The sequence below is a fragment of the Podarcis cretensis genome (genome assembly GCF_951804945.1).
Source record: "Podarcis cretensis genome assembly, chromosome: 18".
Lineage (NCBI taxonomy): Eukaryota > Metazoa > Chordata > Lepidosauria > Squamata > Lacertidae > Podarcis > Podarcis cretensis.
Window position 1 is genome coordinate 14,068,331 of NC_137188.1, and position 18,514 is coordinate 14,086,844.

Here is an 18,514-nt window from a genome sequence, read left to right on the forward strand (position 1 = left end):
TAGCAACCAGGCAAAAGGCAATATATATCTATATTTATTCATTTATTTATGCATGGGCCACCTCTGGCACTCAAGGGGGTCTCAAGAGGGCGTACACATAGTAAACAAATAAATATTCAAAACACAGAGCAATTTTTCCCCCTGGGGGGCAGCGGCGACAGAGGGAAATGTTTGCCTTTTGGGGAACTTTCTCCCCCTGACCCCAGTTGGCGAGTCGCCTGCCCATGGCCGCATGTGGACTGTGCCTGCCCCCCCCCCCCGTGAAAGGCAGCGGGGGGGGGGCCTTTAAATTGCCACTGGTCCCGTCCCCGAAGGGAGCTCCCCCGAGGGAGAAATCTAATAGGCAAGCAGAGCATGGACAGGTCAGCGATTTGGTGCAGAAAGAGGGCTTCCCTTTCAAGAAACGCGGAGGAAATACGCAGTTATTACGAGAAACGGCCCCACCTCAATGAAAAGCGGCCAGGAGCCTCTTGTGACACGGGGGCTCGCCCTTCCAACGCCCCCCGAGGACCGAGCGCAGAAGCCGCAACTTTTGAGAGAACACAGGTATCTGGGGAGGAACAAAGAGCCCATCTCGCATCGCTGCAAGGCTGCAATCCAAAACTCCCCCCCCCAAAAAAAATAATGTTAAGAAAAGCAACCTTTAGGAGGTGAGCATTTGCAGGAAACAGGGGAAGAGAGTGGCATGGTCTGTTCCGAAGAGATCCCTCGGTGGTGGAGAGGTTTGAAGCTGGGGCAAATAAAAAAATCTAGGAGGGGGGGATTCCTGCAAAGGAAGCGGATGAGGGTTTGGCGGCGAGGGGAGCGTTGGGTTGGACGCAGAACACGCCGGCCTGCGAGAAGCCAGATTTGGGGGGAAACACAAGAGTCGTTTGCCACAAAGCCCCTGCGTGGCTCCCGGCAGATTAAGGAAGGCACCCCTTTGCCCAAGACAAAGGGGCATAGCTGCAAAGTTTCTCTGTGCCCGCCAAGGCCTGTCTTCATAGGAAGTGGGGTCCACCACTTTGAGCTGGCACCTCTGTTGGCAAAGTCGGCTCTCTCTCGCCCCGCTGTGGAAAGTGCTTAAAAAACAATAGCGGTGCCACTGCCCCGGAGAGAGAGCGAGGCGGGTGAAATCGGGGCATCCGTGTGCAGCCGAACGACTGTCTGGAGAAAGACGCCTTCTCCCCCCAAAAACGCAGCGTCCTGACAAGCGAAAGGGGCCCGGTCCCTCGGAGGCTGGGCGACCGGCGTGCGTCAGAAGAAAATGACATCCTCCTTGGCCAGATCGTCCGGGGTTGGCGGGAGTGCGTGGACGCTGTTGGGCTTGAAGAGGTTGGCGGCAGGGGGCAGCGGGTCCGGGTGGGCGCCCTCAGCAGGCGGCTCTGCGGGGAGAAGAGGGAGAGTGGGCCACAGGCGCATGGCGGGCTGGAGGGGGCCCCCTCTCTCGCCCACTGCCCAACTTACCTGGCAGGAAGGCCACGTTCTGGCTGTGGGGAAAGACGGGGCTCATGGAGTTGCGGCTGCGGGAGGGAGGCTCGTCCTTGCCGGCCGACCGGGGAAGGAGCTGCCTCAGGTCGACCGACGCTGGAAGGAGAAATAATAATAATAATAATAATAATAATAATAATAATAATAATTTATTTATACCCCGCCCATCTGGCTGAGTTTCCCCAGCCACTCTGGGCGGCTCCCAATCAAGTATTAAAAACAATACAGTGTTAAATGTTAAAAACTTCCCTAAACAGAGCTGCCTTCAGATGTCTTTTGAAGATAGGATAGCTACTTATTTCCTTCACATCTGAAGGGAGGGTGCTCCACAGGGTGGGCGCCACTACCGAGAAGGCCCTCTGCCTGGTTCCCTGTAGCCTCACTTCTCACAATGAGGGAACTGCCAGAAGGCCCTTGGGAGATGGACCCCGGTGTCCGGGCTGAACGATGGGGGTGGAGACGCTCCTTCAGGTATACTGGGCCGAGGCCGTTTAGGGCTTTCAAGGTCAGCACCAACACTTTGAATTGTGCTTGGAAACGTACTGGGAGCCAATGTAGGTCTTTCAAGACCGGTGTTATATGATCTCGGCAGCCGCCCCCAGTCACCAGTCTAGCTGCTGCGTTCTGGATTAGCTGTAGTTTCTGGGTCACGTTCAAAGGTAGCCCCACAGAGAGCGCATTGCAGTAGTCCAAGCGGGAGATAACCAGAGCATGCACCACTCTGGCGAGACAATGAGCAGGCAGATAGGGTCTTAGCCTGCGTACCAGATCGAGCTGGTAAACAGCTGCCCTGGACACAGAATTAACCTGCGCCTCCATGGACAGCTGCGAGTCCAAAATGACTTACAGAAAGGAGACCCTCAGAGAAAATTACGGCGGGTCCTTGGAGCTTTCTTGGGTTCCTGCACTGCAGGGGGCTGGGGCAAGAGAGGACCCCCAGGGTCCCTGCCAACGGTGACTCCGTTAACAGAAGCCAGGGGAAACGCCTGCATTCTGGGACTGCAGAACGTCAGCAGGTTTTGTGGGGTGCCAGTTAGGTGGTATAACAAGGGTGTCTCTATGAGATCCATACAGCAAAAACCATACAGTGGGACCTTGGTTCTCAAATGCCTTGGTTCTCAAATGCAGAAAAACCCGGGAGTAAGTGTTCCAGTTTGCGAACTTTTTTTGGAAGCCGAATGTGCTCCGTTTTGAATGTTACGCTGAGGCCTGTTTTTGCTGTTTAATTTGTTTTTGCGGCTCTTTTTGTTTTGTTTTTGTGATTGTGTGAACTTAGTTCAGCTACTGATTGCTTGTGTGACTGCAGTACCGTGGTACCTCTGGTTAAGAACTTAATTCGTTCCGGAGGTCCGTTCCTAACCTGAAACTGTTCTTAACCTGAAGCACCGCTTTAGCTAATGGGGCCTCCCGCTGCCGCCGCGCGATTTCTGTTCTCATCCTGAAGCAAAGTTCTTAACCCGAGGTACTATTTCTGGGTTAGCGGAGTCTGTGACCTGAAGCATCTGTAACCTGAAGCGTCTGTAACCTGAAGCGTCTGTAACCTGAAGCGTCTGTAACCTGAGGTACCACTGTACATTGTTTATTGCTTTCATTTTATGGCTCAGTACTCTCATTAGATAGTAAAATTCATGTTAAATTCTTGTTTTAGGGGTTGAGTTTAAGTCTGGAACAGATTAATCCAATTTGCACGACTTCCTACGGGAAAGCAGCGCACCTTGGTTTTGGAACGGATGAAGTTTAAGAACCAAGGCACCACGGTATTATAACCCTCATTTTGCATCTTCATTCACCCTGTCTGCTTACCATGATGCCTGTTCATCCTGGGGCGGCAACCTCCACCCCCAGTGGCCCCCGCGCCCCCTTCTGCACCCCCCGCGCCACTCACCCGAGCTCTCCGTCCGGTGGGAGGCCTTGGCGGAGCCCTTGCCCGCCTTCTCCTTGCTGCCCTTGGTGAAGGCCGCCAGCTTGGTGGGGATCTGCTGCTGGACGGCTGCCGGCTTCTGGATCTGGTTGGTGGCGCTGAGGAGGTGGAGGGGCACCTCGGTCTTGAGGGGCAGCACCGGGCGGACGCCCTCCAGGGCGGGCGAGGCGGCGCTGTCTCGGCGGGCCAGCTCCCCCCGCTCCAGGTAGTCCGTTGCGGAGACGACGCTCCCTCGCCCGCCCGGCTTGCCCTCCAGGCCTTCTCCGTTGAAGCTGGCCGAGTGGCTCAAGGGGCCCTGCGGAAACATCAAAAAGGATTAGGCTGGATCCTCCCATACGGCGGTACCTCGGCTTAAGTACTTAATTCGTTCCGGAGGTCCGTTCTTAACCTGAAACTGTTCTTAGCCTGAAGCACCACTTTAGCTAATGGGGCCTCCTGCTGCCGCTGCACTGCCGAAGCACAATTTCTGCTCTCATCCTGAAGCAAAGTTCTTAACCTGAAGCGCTATTTCTGGGTTAGCGGAGTCTGTAACCTGAAGCGTATGTAACCCAAGGTACCACTGTATTTCGCTTCTTGCCCCCTGGCCGATTTTAAAAGTCCCCGCCTCCCTCTCCTCTCCAGGGCTTTCTCCCCAAGTGATCAGAGACGACACACAGCCAACCTCTCCCCTGCCCTTTTCATGCCTCTCCTGATTCTGGGAAGTTCAGTCCCTTTGGGGGTCGGCCGGCAATACATCCCACCGTTCAACTCCTTAGGAGCAAGAACATCTGCACAGACCTGGCGCTCTACGTGGGGCTCCCTTTGAAGGTGACCTGGAAACTGCAACTAATCCAGAATGCTAGGCTGGGGACTGGGAGCGGCCCTCAAGACCACATTAACACCGGTCTTGAAAGACCTCCATTGGCTCCCAGGACGTTTCCAGGCACAATTCAAAGTGTTGGTGCTGACCTTGAAAGCCCTAAATGGCCCAGTAGACCTGAAGGAGCATCTCCAACCCGGACACCGGGGTCCCTCTCCCAAGGGCCTTCTGGTGGTTCCCTCCCTGCGAGCTTCCAGGGAACCAGGCAGAGGGCCTTCTTGGTGGTGGCAGCTCTGTTCAGGGAAGCTTTTAATGTGTGGTGTTTTTATCGTGTTCTTAATATTTTGTTGGGAGCTGCCCAGAGTGGCTGGGGAAACCCAGCCAGATGGGCAGGGTCTAAATAATAAATAATGCAATTATTACAGTGGTACCTTGGGTTAAGAACTTAATTCATTCCGGAGGTCCATTCTTAACCTGAAACTGTTCTTAACCTGAAGCACCACTTTAGCTAATGGGGCCTCCTGCTACTGCCAGAGCATGATTTCTGTTCTCATTCTGAAGCAAAGTTCTTAACCTGAGGTACTATTTCTGGGTTAGCGGAGTCTGTAACCTGAAGCGTCTGTAACCCAAGGTAAGGGTAAAGGTAAAGGGACCCCTGACCATTAGGTCCAGTGGTGGCCGACTCTGGAGTTGCGGCGCTCATCTTGCTTTACTGGCCAAGGGAGCTGGCGTACAGCTTCCGGGTCATGTGGCCAGCAGGACTAAGACGCTTCTGGCGAACCAGAGCAGTGCACGGAAACGCTGTTTACCTTCCCGCCGGAGCGGTTCCTATTTATCTACTTGCACTGGCATGCTTTCGAACTGCTAGGTTGGCAGGAGCAGGGACCGAGCAACGGGAGCTCACCCCGTCATTGCGGGGATTCGAACCGCCAACCTTCTGATCAGCAAGCCCTGGGCTCTGTGGTTTAACGCACAGTGCCACCTGCGTCCCTTAAGGTCCAAGGTATTATTATTCCCGCCCGCCCGCCCAATTCCTCTGCATGCAACCGGTCTGCCCCACTTTGTGCCCCTGCCACTGTCGGCAGCAGTCGAGGCATCTCACCCACCCACCCGCCCAGGAGCGCGGCGCTCACCTGCCCTGCCTCCGGAGGCGAGAAGGTGCTGGCGCTCTGCTTCTTCAGCCTCCGCTGCTGCTCCAGCCGCTCCCTCTCCCTCTCGACGGCCCGCTGGGCCTCGCGCAGGCGCTCCAGGTCGTGCTGGTAGGCCTCTCGCTGGCGCTCCAGCTCCCGGCGCTCCTGGCCCAGCCGCTCCTTCAGCTGGCGGGCCTCCTCCTCCCGCAGGCGCAGCCGGGCCTCCGCCGCCTCCGCCTCCCTGCGCTGGCGCTCCCGCTCTCGCTCCCAGCGCCGCTGCTCCGCCTTCAGCTGGCCCTGCAGTTTCTGGACGTGGGCCAGCTCCTCCCTCTGCTTCTCAAAGTTGCGCTGGCGCTCCTGCTCCAGAAGAAGGCTGCCGCGTGTCGACTGCAGGCGGAACTGGCGCTCCCGGTCCAGCAGGGCGCTCCGCTGGACCTCCAGGTAGCTGTCTTGCTGGGCCAGGACGGCCTGCCGGGGGGAGAAAGGGGGGAGTGAGAAGGAAGGAAGGAAAAGGAAGAGGGACTCGCCAAAGCAGAACACAAGAGACGGAGAGGAAAGCCGGGGGCCTCGATGTCAGGGACTGGCTGGATGATGATGATGATAAGCTAGGGAAACCCAGCCTGATATAATGGGATACAAATAATAATATTATAATTATTATTTCAGCTGTCTTGCTGGGCCATGACGGCCTGCCAGGGGGAGAAAGGGGTGAGTGAGGAAGGAAGGAAGGAAGGAAGGAGGGGAAATTTTCTGGCAAAGTGTGTTTAAGGAGATACATCTCGGAAGCCAAACAGTTCGGGGAAAGCCAGCCAGATGGGCGGGGTATAAATAATAACATTATAATTATTATTTCAGCTGTCTTGCTGGGCCATGACGGCCTGCCAGTGGGAGAAAGGGGTGAGTGAGAAAGAAAGAAAGAAAGAAAGAAAGAAAGAAAGAAAGAAAGAAAGAAATTTTCTGGCCAAGTGTGTTTAAGGAGATACAGTGGTACCTCGGTTTTCGAGCTTCTCAGAAGCCAAACATTTCGGTTTTTGAATCACGAAAACCCAGAAGTAATTGTTTCCATTTTCGAATGTGCCTCAGAAGTCCAACGGCTTCCACTGAGGTTTTTCCCTTCAATTGTCTCAATGGGAATCACAGACGGCCCTTTGCGACTCAGTTTTCAAATGTTTCGGAAGCCGAACGGTCTTCCGGAATGGATTACGTTTGAAAACCGAGGTCCGACTGTGACAGAAATCACTGGGTCAAAGCTGACCGAGGTAGCGTTATTATCGATTTACGACGGGGCGGAAGGTTCACAGGCTATGAAGGACTGGCTCACAGATTCATTGGCAGCGGCACGAATTATGGTAGCTAGGAAGCGGAAGGGGCAAGCAGAATATAAAATGGAAGAATGGTATAAAGAGGTGGGGGATATAGCTATTAATGATAAATTAGCGTGTGCCATTAAGGTAAGACGGGGAGCATGCAGGAGAAATGATTTCATGAGATAAGGATGCTGTTTGTAGAATCTGTGCTGTTAAAAGGGAAAGGGGTCAAACCATCGCAAGAGGTGTTGAACGGAGTAGAACAGAGAGGGTCCCTCGGGACTCCGCGAAGACAGAGGGAGGGGTCTGATGCACAGAAAACAGTCAAGAGGGGGTATCCTTCTCCGTGGGCTTCTAGCTGCAGGGCCTTGTTTCACTCTGCTAAATGTGCTCCCTGTGACCCCGTCTGCTGCCCTAAATCTGGGGGGCGCAGAGGGAGAAATGGGGGTCCCCTTACCTGGAGGCTGAGAAGCAACTGGGAGAGGGTCTGTATCCTTTGGACGAGCTGAAGGAAGAAACAAAAAGGCTGTCAAGCAGTGCTAAGCAATCCCCGAATTTTAACATCGCAATATATCACCAGCTAAAGATTGCAATATACAGTGGAACGGCTTGGCTCTCAAACGGCGCAAACCCGGAAGTGGGTGTTCCAGTTTGTGAACGTTTTTTGGAAGCCGAATGTCCGACGCGGCTGTCAGCTATCGTTTCCGGGGCGCCTGCACCAATCAGAAACTGCGCCTTGGTTTCCGAACCGTTTCGGGAGTCAAACGGACTCCCGGAACGGATTAAGTTTGAGAAGCAAGGCACCACTGTACCGATAGATCACGATGTCTGAATCAAGGATGGAGCTACGGGGAGGCACAGTTTTCCCTGTATTGATATTTTTGCTGGCGACTGCTCTTGCGATTCGCTGCCCCCTGCAAAACGGAGCCAGCAGAGTTAACAGGGGCTGCAGGAATCGAGAGAAAACATGGCTGGCTTCCCGGTTTTTCCGCCATTGTGATTTCTGCACAGCACACAAACACCGCGATATATTGCCAGGTCAAAAATTACGAAACCGGTATCACAATATGGACTTCCAAACTGGTTTGGGGAGATCTATCTTTCAAGGGGAAAATCTCCTTGCTGGTTCAGGCCCACCAGAGCTTACCTCTCCTGTTTGAACCCTTCGCCCAGACCCCAAACCGCTTTGCACATGCCCTTGCGCTAGGAAGCGGCTAGGAAGCCCCAAGGGCAGGAGGGCAGTGCCCAGGATCCTGCCCGCATGCTTACCTCCGACTCCGTTTCCAGGGAGCCGCCGGGACGTTCCTGCCTTACACTGTCACCCTGCAGAAATAATAATAATAATACTAATACTACTACTACTAATAATAATAAATTTTATTTATATCCCGCCCTCCCCAGCTGAAGCTGGGCTCAGGACGGCTAACAACAATAAAATAATACAACATTCTAAAATCATTTCATTATAAAATTAATTCAAATCAAATTGATGGCAACCATTGGGCTAGAGTTCTGTGAAGATTGCCAAAGGAGGGAGTCAGGCTGTGCCCTGGCCAAAGTCCTGGCGGAACAGCTCTGTCTTGCAGGCCCTGCGGAAAGATGTCAAGTCCCGCAGGGCCCTGGTCTCTTGTGGCAGAGTGTTCCACCAGATCGGGGCCACAGCCGAAAAAGCCCTGGCTCTAGTTGAGGCCAGCCTAACCTCTCTGTGGCCTGGGACCTTCAGGATGTTTTTGTTTGAAGACCGTAAGTTCCTCTGTGGGGCATACCAGGAGAGGCGGTCCCGTAGGTACGAGGGTCCTGGGCAGTATAGGGCTTGAAAGGTTAAAACCAGCACCTTGAACCTGATCCTGTACTCCACCGGGAGCCAGTGCAGCTGGTATAGCACCGGGTGAATGTGATCTCGCAGCGAAGACCCCGTAAGGAGTCTTGCTGCAGCATTCTGCACCCGCTGGAGTTTCTGGGTCAGTCTCAAGGGCAGCCCCACGTAGAGCGAGTTACAATAATCCAGTCTGGAGGTGACCGTCGCGTGGATCACAGTGGCTAGGTCAGGGCGAGAGAGGTAAGGAGCCAATTGCTTAGCTTGGTGGAGATGAAAAAGAAAGGCAGGAGAGGGGGCATTTAATTTAAAAAAACAACAACCCAGCTTGTTTTAGACTTTGTTCCCAAATACGGGCCTCTTCCGGCCTCTGGTCCTCCCTACTTGTGTCTTGCCAAGGGTGTCTGCCCCCCCCCCGCTTACCAATCGCAGCGCTTCCTCTCCTCCGGCCGAGGGGGGGTCCTCCGGGTTGGCTCGGCGGTCCCGCAGGCGCTGCTCCCCGCCATAGACCTTCCTCTTGAAACTGCCCACTGGGGAAGAGAAGGCAGGGAGTGGGGTGAGAGGGGGCGCCCCGCTTCGAACGGCAAGGCAAGGGTGCTGTCAAAGGAGCAGCACTGTTCAGAAACAGGTGGTTACTCTTCGTTGGCAAAAACACAATCTGCCCAGGAGCGCCAGTCCTGATGAGCACAGCAACTCATCTCTGGCAGCTCTCGAAATCAGTGGCCAAGTCTGGAAATCCTTGCCTGCCCTCAGCTGCCCAAGTCCCCTTCCCTCTCTCCAGGGTTTTCCCCAAGCAATCGGAGACTATGCCTGCGGGCAGCCAACCTCTCCCCTGTCCTTTTCATGCCACTCTTGGTTCTGGGAGACCAGCAGAGAGGGAGCTGGTCGCAGAAGGGGGAGACCCCTGTGACTTCATCTCTGCCTCTTGGCTTCCCTTCTCTCTCCTGCTTCCGCTTCTGCCTCTGATTCTCGACTTCTCTCTGCCATGGAATCTCCCCACTCATGAAGCCCTGTTGCCTCTTTGGCTTCCAACACCTCCTCCTTCCAGGTTTCTCCCTCCCACCCCCACTTCCTGGGCTCTGGGCCTCCTTCCCCTGGGGGTTCCCGAGCTAGTTCCTCCCACCATCCCTCTGCCTCGCTCCCCATTTTAGGGGGCCACTTACTTTTGGCCAGGCCGGCCGTGGCGCTGTCGTACCCCCCAAAGGTCTCGGCGCGCCTCAGCAGGCTCGACCCGCCAGTGGTGTCCTCGGAGCGGGTGGGGGCCGCGGACCCTCCTAGCTGGGTGAAGATCAGGCTCTGTAGGCCTTCCACTGCAAACGCAAAAACTGGTTTCAGCAGGGAGGCGGAGGAGAGGAGGCCAGCGCCCAGCCGAGCCTCTGCCCGCCGGGCGCTCCCCAGGCACTTGGGAGTCACAGTCCCGAGCACCCGGGGCGTCTCGTGAACACAGCACCCACCTTCCGCCACCGCCTTCTTGAGGATCGCCTCCCCCTGGAGGCTCTCCGGGGAGTCCGCCCTGCCGATGAGCCGGGGCCGGGAGCTGGGAGCCGGGTCCTCGAAGCCATTCATCTCCGCCATCTCTAGGTAGATCTGTTGCTTGTCGCTCAGGCTCTGCAAGATCTGCTCGTCCTTCTGGCTCAGGCGGTCTAGAGGCGGGAGGCAGAGTTCAGGGCAGCGCAGCACCCAGTGGTGGGGGCAGCCAAGCCAAGAACAGCAGGAAAAACAGAGAGCATAGGGCCACCTCCCCTTCCTGGGGAGACAGGAATTTCTCCCTTCTGGGCGACCTTCCTTGCAGCCCCTGAAGAGCTCGGACGTAGGAATCAGGCCAGGCCTCCCCCCTGCCGAAGGACCATCTAGGCTAAGCCTTCCTACCTTGGAATTCCTTCAGCTTCACTGCCCTCGCCTCGGCCTGCCTCCGCTCCTCTTCAGGGTCAGCAAGAAGCTCCTCCTCCTCGTCGGGACAGCTGAGCGGAAAAGACAGAAGCGCCCAAAAAAACCTCTTTAGGACGGCTTTGTTTCCTAAGACATGCATTGGTTCCCAGGACGTTTCCAAGCACAATTCAAAGGGTTGTGGCTGGCCTTGAAAGCCCTAAACGGCCTCCAAGGCCCAATAGACCTGGAGGAGCGTCTCCACCCCGGACACCGGGGTCCCTCTCCCAAAGGTCTTCTGGCGGTATCCTCACTGCAAAAAGTGAGGCTACAGGGAACCAGGCAGAGGGCCTTCTTGGTGGTGGCGCCCTCCCACCAGATGTCAAGGAAATAAACAACTATCTGACTTTTAGAAGACATCTGAGGGCAGCCGTGTTCAGGGAAGTTTTTAATGTTTTATTCTGTTTTTTGTTCTCTGTTGGGAGTTGTCCAGAGTGGCTGGGGGAGCCTAGTCAGATGTGCGGGGTACAAATAATAAGTTATTAATATTGCATTCCCAGCAGAAGTCAGGGCAAGGGAGCTCCCCCCCGCTCACCTCTCCACCGCCCGGCGGATCTGTGCCATCCAGGAATTCCTCTCCTCCTTGGAGGCGGTGTGAATCTCGTACATCTCTGGCCCCTTAAGGGAAGCGCTGATCAGAAACATGGCCTTCTCTTCGTTGGCCACTTCCCGGACAATCAGCTTCTGCAGAGAGATCACCGGTGGCTTTGCGTCCTGCGGAGCAGTAACAACAACAACGACAATTTTATTATTTATATCCTGCCCATCTGGCGAAAACTGCAGCCACCGTCATGACACCACAGGGCAGCAAAGGCCTCTGGGAAAAACCCCGTAAGAATCTTTCGCAGGCAACCTCTGCAAGCCTCAAAACGCCCTTTTACACACCTGCTGAAAATCCCTCTTTACAAATTTTCAATGCCTAATGTTTTACGATTTTGTGTGTGTTGTAAGCCGCCCAGAGTGGCTGGGGAAACCCAGCCAGATGGGCGGTGTAGCAATAAAAAAAATACTATTATTCTCATTATTATTATTTCTGAAGCGTTCTTAGAAGAGGGAGCCCAGGGAGCCTTGTATGGCACTTCGATTATTTCATGGATAGATTCCTCCACCTGCCTCCTTGATCCGTGCCCGTCTTGGCTGATTAGGGAGTGTCCAGATGTTGTGCGGACCCCCTGGTTGAAATTATCAATTTGTCCCTTGACACAGGGACATTCCCAGGGGAACTGAAGGAAGCAGTGGTGTGTCCACTCTTAAAGAAAACTTCATTAGATCCCTTAGACCTATCCAATTACCGCCCAGTTTCAAATCTTCCATACCCTGGGTAAGGTAATTGAGAGAGCGGTTGCTGAACAGCTTGGTAGGTTTCTGGAGGAAACATCGGCATTAGATCCATTTCAGTCCGGGTTCCGTCCTGGTTTTGGGACCGAGACGGCTCTGGTTGCCCTAACAGACGATCTCCGTAGACAACTGGATCGAGGTGGGTCAGGACTGCTGATCCTTTTAGATTTGTCAGCAGCCTTTGACATGGTCGATCATGATCTTCTGGACCACCGCCTCGCCGACGTGGGAATACAGGGCATAGCCCGTAACTGGTTGTGCTCTTTTATCTCTGGTCGGGGACAGAGGGTGGCACTAGGGAGGGAAATGTCGTCGCGCCACTCCTTGGTGTGTGGAGTGCCGCAAGGCGCAATTCTCTCCCCGATGCTTTTTAACATCTTTATGCGCCCCCTTGCCCAGATTATCTGGAGCTTTGGGCTGGGCTGTCACCAATATGCTGATGACACTCAGCTCTGTCTGCTGATGGATGGCCACACCGACTCGGCCCCGAACACACTGACCAGATGCTTGGAAGCTGTGGCTGGATGGTTTCGTGGGAGCCGATTGAAACTAAATCCTTCGAAGACAGAGGTCCTATGGCTGGGTCGGGATGGCATGGGGATGAGGGACCAACTCCCTTCTCTTGTGGGGGCCCAATTAGTGCCATTGCCTTCTGTTAAGAGTTTGGGTGTAATCCTTGACGCCTCCCTTTCCATGGAGGCGCAGGTTACAACAACAGCCAAGGCGACTTTTTTCCACCTTCGCCGCATCAAGCAGTTGGTCCCTTCCCTTTCCCGCCCTGACTTGGCCACAGTGATCCATGTGACGGTCATCTCCAGGCTTCACTACTGTAATTCGCTCTACGCGGAGCTGCCCTTGAAGCTGTCCCAGAAACTCCAGCGGGTGCAGAATGCTGCAGCGAGGCTCCTCACGGGGTCTCTGCCATGGGAGCATATTCACCCAGTGCTTTTCAAGCTGCACTGGCTCCCGGTGGAGTACAGGGTCAGGTTTAAGGTGCTGCTTTTGACCTTTCAAGCCCTTCACGGCCTAGGACCCTCGGACCTACGGGACCGCCTCTCCCGGTCTGCCCCACGGAGAGCCTCAAGGTCCATAAATAGCAACACCCTAGTGGTCTCTGGCCCTAAGGAAGTTAGATTGGCTTCGACCAGAGCCAGGGCCTTTTCAACTCTGGCTCCGGTCTAGTGGAACTCTCTGCCTCATGAGACCAGGGCCCTGCAGGATCTGATTTCTTTCCGCAGGGCCTGTGAGACAGAGTTGTTCCGCCTGGCCTTTGGCTTGGAGCCAATTTGATTCCCTCCCTCCCTCTCTCTCTCTCCCTCTCTTTTTTCTTTTCCTTCTCCTCCTGCGATGAGGCTACATTTTAATATTTTAATGTTCCATTATTTTAATGTTGTATTTTATTTTTGTTTTTAAGTTGTAATCATTCATCTTGTTTTTATTATTGCTTGTAAGCCGCTCTGAGCCCGGCCTTGGCTGGGGAGGGCAGGGTGTAAATAAAAAAATATTATTATTATTATTATTATTATTATTATTGCTATTATTATTATTATTATTGTCACTCTTCTAAGGAATATGCCAGACAGAAGAACACAAGAGAAGATGAAGAAATTAGAAACCAATGTTTCTACAGCACTGACAAAATAGGATTTGTATTTTGTACATACTGGACTTAGTGGTCAACCAAATGAGCTACACTTTAATATATTATGTCACCTTGTTGATTTTGACACTATGAGAAGCTGCATCTAAATCTTGAGAAGTCGTTTCTGGTACATAACTTTGTGATTGTTATCATACAGCCTATTATGTTCACGTGCTTTAGCAACTGGGATTTGCATAATAGAATAATAATTTTATTTATACCCTGCCCTCCCCAGCCAAGCGGCTACCACCAAATATAAAAACAACTGTTTGAAATACAGCTTTAAAAACAAGATTAAAATACAACATTAAAACATTAAAATGCAGCCTCATTTCAGTGGAAACTCAATCAAAAACCTTTTTGGGGATAAAAACGTCGAGTCTTCACCAAGGCTAATTATCCAGACTGGTCCTACATGGGCCAGAAAAAAGCGAGGGGAATCCCCAAATAGGAGTTCCAACACAGAAGGAGAAAGGAAAAAAGAAAGAGGAGGAGGGAATCAAACTGGCTCCAAGCCAAAGGCCAGGCGGAACAACTCTGTCTTACAGGCCCTGCGGAAAGAAATCAGATCCCTTCATGGCCCTATATATAGGCATTGTGGTGGTTTTGAGTTTGTATGGCACCTGGCTATTGTCGGGATGAGCCAGCGGCCGGCGACCCTGGGGCTCCGCGTTTGCTGTGCCATGCGTGCCACACGCCCAGCCTCGCCAGGAAACGGCAGATAATAATAATAAATAAGAAGAAGAAGAAGAAGAAGAAGAAGAAGAAGATGATGATGATAAACTAACAGGAAGGATTCGAAAGCGGCGAGACCAGAAATTCACGGAAGACTGGAGTAAATTTGCGGACTATTTGAAAAGTATTTGTGAAGAACAGACGACGTTTGTAGGGTTACAAGAAGTTTTGTGAGGTGTATTATTAGACGTATTGTAAAAATGGACAAGGGGGAGGATGATTTGTTAAGAGAGGTAAAGGCGATATAAAGTTAAGAAATGCACAAGAAGTGGTTAAAATGGTGGATCCACAGAGGTGCTGATGGAAGTCTAAAAAGATTGTATAAGTGATAGGTTTTGTGGTATATTTTATAATCTATGTGTTAAAATTAATAAAAAATATTATAAAAAAGAAACTAGGTGGCAACAGAATAATAATAATAATAATAATAATAATAATAATAATAATAATAATAATAATAATAAAATTATGTATACCCTGCCCTCCCCAGGCTCAGGGCAGCTAACACCAATAAAATCACAGATACTGCAAATAGTGGCGCTGCTCATCTGCCTCAACTGCCTCCTCCCTCCCTCATAATCAGGTTATCGTGAGGTTTAGCTGGCAATATATATGGGGAAGCAGGTATCGCCCAGCCCCGATGCCTGGCGGTGGGCTGGGCCACGTACCACAGAGGCAAATGTGTACTTCTGGTCTTTCTCCTGCAGCAGCAACAGCACGTCGGTCAGCAGCACGGCCAGGATCTCTGCCAAAAGTCGACAGAAACGGGAGTGAGACCAAGATGCTTTAGCAGAGATTGGGGGGAAATCTGTGGGTGGATTGAAAAATCCCCGCTCCCGTACAAGTTCATTCAGCAGGGTCGGCTTAAAACCAAACCGTCAAAATGTGTTTTACGGGGAAACTAATTAATAATGGGGATGCGGGTGGCGCTGTGGGTTAAACCACCAAGCTTCTTGGGCTTGCTGATCAGAAGGTTGGCGGTTCGAATCCCCGCAATAACGGGGTGAGCTCCCGTTGCTCGGTCCCTGCTCCTGCCAACCTAGCAGTTCGAAAGCACACCAGTGCAAGTAGATAAATAGGTAGCACTCCGGCGGGAAGGTAAACGGCGTTTCCGTGCGCTGCTCTGGTTCACCAGAAGTGGCTTAGTCCTGCTGGCCACATGACCCGGAAGCTGTACGCCAGCTCCCTCGGCCAGTAAAGCGAGATGAGCGCCCACAATCCCAGAGTCGGCCACGACTGGACCTAACGGTCAGGGGTCTCTTTACCTTTACCTTAATTAATAATGAAGAATATGCGGTGTTAGAAATAATGCATGAAACTGCAAAAGGGGCCGGATGGGAGTCAAAATGTTTTGTGTGTTTTTTCGAACACTGGATTTGTGTCATGTGTTTTAAAAAATTATTTAATAAATAAAGAAATGAGGGTTCCCTTGGGGTCCCTTCCGACTCTAAGCAGGCCTGAGCAGCCTTGCCAGAAAAGATCTTGCGAATAAAAGAGAGTGGTTTGTCGCCGGCTGACTCCCGGCACCCGGGGAAGCTGCACTAAAAAAGGTAAAAGGACCCCTGACCGTTAGGTCCAGTAGTGACCGACTCTGGGGTTGCGGCACTCATCTCGCTTTATTGGCCAAGGGAGCCGGTGTACAGCTTCCGGGTCATGTGGCCAGCAGGACTAAGCCGCTTCTGGCAAACCAGAGCAGCGCACGGAAATGCCGTTTACCTTCCTGCCGGAGTGGTACCTATTGATCTACTTGCACTTTGACATGCTTTCGCACTGCTAGGTTGGCAGGAGCAGGGATCGAGCAACGGGAGCTCTCCCCGTCGCGGGGATTCGAACTGCTGACCTTCTGATTGGCAAGTTGTAGGCTCTGTGGTTTAACCCACAGCGCCAGCCGCATCCTGCTTGCCTGCAAATCCCGTCCTATGTCCCAGCAAATTTTGGGGGGAAGCCGAAAGGACCCACCTTTGAGGCGCCCGGAGGCCGCCTTCCAGCACAGAACGCCGTCCACCAGGAGCCGCCTTTGGAGCATGTCCTCCTTGCGGAAGACCAGGCCGTTCTTGAACTTCCCCGAAGACTTCACCTCCATCTTGGTCGCCATCTCGCGCAGGCGCTGCCCCTTCTCGTTCTCGTTGACCTTGGCGTCGACGGCCGTGATGACCTCCTTGATCAGCGCCAGCGCCCGTGTCAGGTCCTCGTACTCCTGGGTGCCGGCTGCGGGGAAAAAAGCGGGGGACGATGGAGGAAGGAATTCGCTCCTCGTTCTAAGGAAGGCGGGGGCTCTGTCCATTCAGGGACTGCAAGAAGCTAAGGAGAGCTTAGCTGCAGGATTAGGCCATCGGGGGGGCCCTTCTGGGCTGGCATCCTTTCCTCAAAGTGGGCAAACAGGGCCCCCCCCCCCCCCGCCGCAGGGAAGCCCCCAAGCTTCTCAGGATTTTCTATTTAAGTTACGTTACAGTCCAAAGGCTATTAATCAGGAAATAAGGATTTGTTTTAAGTTTTTCATGTGTGCTAAAAGTTTTTTTTTTTATTGTTTAACCACATCAGTTAACAAACAAGGATAGATACGCTACAATGTCATTGTTTTAGTTAAATAAATTGTTTAAATTGTTATTAAGGAAATGACTGTTTTCCTCCTTCCAATAAAGCACAGCAGAAAAAGTTGTCCAAGTATAAACAGTTAACTTATTAAACCTCACGATAATTTCATAATTATCTGTCTTATGTATTTCTACTAGCAGAACCAAATTGGTAATTCTTGATATAGCTGTAAAAACTACTCTGGAAATTTATTATTCCAAAACCGAAACCTTCATCTGGTTGTAAATATTAAGAGTATACCCGCGATAATGAGTCTTTCTGTAAAAAAAAAGTGATTTTAATCAAGCCTTACTGACTAGTGATTTAAATCAATTTAATTTAAATCAAATGCACCCTGGTGGAAACCTTGCAACTTTTTTAGCTTCCAGGACCCACGGGGAGGAATCAAAGCCATCGCTCCCCCCACTTTCCCCTTTAGCAACACCCACCACCTAAATGCAGGGGGGGCCCCCAACAAGGCAGCCCCCCCTGAGGCTGGAAAGGGTTCTCCCCCCACCCGAATGGACCTCAAAGTTCAGTCAAGAGGGGGAAAGGGATAGAGCCATCGAGCCGGGAGGGACCTCTAGAGGTCCTCTATCCCACCCACGCCCCGCAAGCCGCACCTTCCGTGTTCTGAATGATGCGCTCCACCAGGACAGGGTATTTCATGATGCGCTGCGTCACCAGCAGGTTGCACTCCTGGACCCCGAGCCGCCGCACGATGGAAGAGTTGCTGATTCTCTAGAGGGCAAGGGAGACGAGAGATCTGGGCGGGGAGGGCTTCGCTTTGTGGGAAAGGCTTTGTGGCCCCCAACCTGCCCAGTTCAGACCCCCAAATCTCTCTCTCCCGAGACAGACTGCCACTGAACGCAGAGGCTTGGTTATATACACACACAGAGTGGAACCTGGGTTCTCGCACTTAATCCATTCCGGGAGTCGACTCTCGGAACGGTTCGAAAACCAAGTCGCGGCTTCTGATTGGCAGCGGGAGCTTCCTGCAGCCAATCAGAAGCCGTGTTGGACGTCCGGCTTCCGAAAAACGTTCACAAACTGGAACACTCACTTCCGGGTTTGCGGTGTTCAGGAGCCGATTTGTTCGGAGCCAAGCCGTTGGGGAACCTAGGTACCCCTGTAATTTCCTTTTATTCTTTTATTTATACACTCCTTTTTTTCTTCCAAGGTTCTCCTCCTCTCCCCCCCCCCCTTTTTCCATCCTCACAACGACCCTGCAAGGAGCTTCAGGGGCAAGTGGGGATTCGAACCCAGGTCTCCCAAGGTCATAATCTGTTCTTCACCGTTATGCCCTGCTGGCTGAAGGTCTCCCCCGCCCCCCACCGAGCTCTCCTTTCCTGGCCCCCTTACCTTGATCAGGTTCTGGAACTTTTTGCTCTGTTGCAGGAGCTCTTTGTAGTGGGCGACCGCCTCTCCGTGGCTGCTGCAGAAGACACCGTACTTCTCCTTGACCAGCTCGCCCGTCTCCCCCGAGAACTGGAAACCGGGGAGGCAGGAGAAAAGGGGGGGGGGATTGCATCTCAGGACCGCAATACCTCTTGACATATGAACCCACCCGGACCCTGAGATCATCTTCCGAGGCCCTCCTTCGTGTGCCTCCTCCTCGAGAGGTGCGGAGGGTGGCAACGCGAGAGCGGGGCCTTCTCTGCAGTGGCTCTCCGTCTGTGGGAATGTTCTCCCCAGGGTAGTTCACTATACATCTTTAGGCGCCAGGCAAAAACATTCCTTTTTAACCAGGCCTTTGGTTGACATCCTATGCCCTTTTTTAATGTGTTTTTTTTAATTTGGGGTGGGCTATTGGGTTGTTGCTCTGCAGGCGGGGGTGAGGGGAGAGAGGTGCCCCC

At 52.8% G+C, this 18,514-nt stretch overlaps 1 protein-coding gene across 1 annotated transcript in view; it reads right to left on the reverse strand.

The window, feature by feature from the left end:
• Nucleotides 1-18: 18 nt before the first annotated feature.
• Nucleotides 19-18,514, reverse strand: part of ARHGEF18 (Rho/Rac guanine nucleotide exchange factor 18) — a 52,472-nt gene continuing 33,976 nt past the window's right edge. Inside the window, exons 17-31 of the mRNA XM_079960419.1 lie at nucleotides 18,021-18,146; nucleotides 17,282-17,399; nucleotides 16,044-16,292; nucleotides 14,753-14,829; nucleotides 10,905-11,083; nucleotides 10,313-10,404; nucleotides 9,898-10,086; nucleotides 9,607-9,753; nucleotides 8,867-8,973; nucleotides 7,897-7,950; nucleotides 7,085-7,132; nucleotides 5,324-5,788; nucleotides 3,356-3,686; nucleotides 1,447-1,566; nucleotides 19-1,364 (exon numbers count right to left, since the gene is read on the reverse strand). Of these exons, the coding sequence (XP_079816545.1) occupies nucleotides 1,237-1,364; nucleotides 1,447-1,566; nucleotides 3,356-3,686; nucleotides 5,324-5,788; nucleotides 7,085-7,132; nucleotides 7,897-7,950; nucleotides 8,867-8,973; nucleotides 9,607-9,753; nucleotides 9,898-10,086; nucleotides 10,313-10,404; nucleotides 10,905-11,083; nucleotides 14,753-14,829; nucleotides 16,044-16,292; nucleotides 17,282-17,399; nucleotides 18,021-18,146 (2,430 nt within the window). The 3' untranslated portion in view covers nucleotides 19-1,236. The remainder of the gene's footprint in view (nucleotides 1,365-1,446; nucleotides 1,567-3,355; nucleotides 3,687-5,323; nucleotides 5,789-7,084; nucleotides 7,133-7,896; nucleotides 7,951-8,866; nucleotides 8,974-9,606; nucleotides 9,754-9,897; nucleotides 10,087-10,312; nucleotides 10,405-10,904; nucleotides 11,084-14,752; nucleotides 14,830-16,043; nucleotides 16,293-17,281; nucleotides 17,400-18,020; nucleotides 18,147-18,514) is intronic.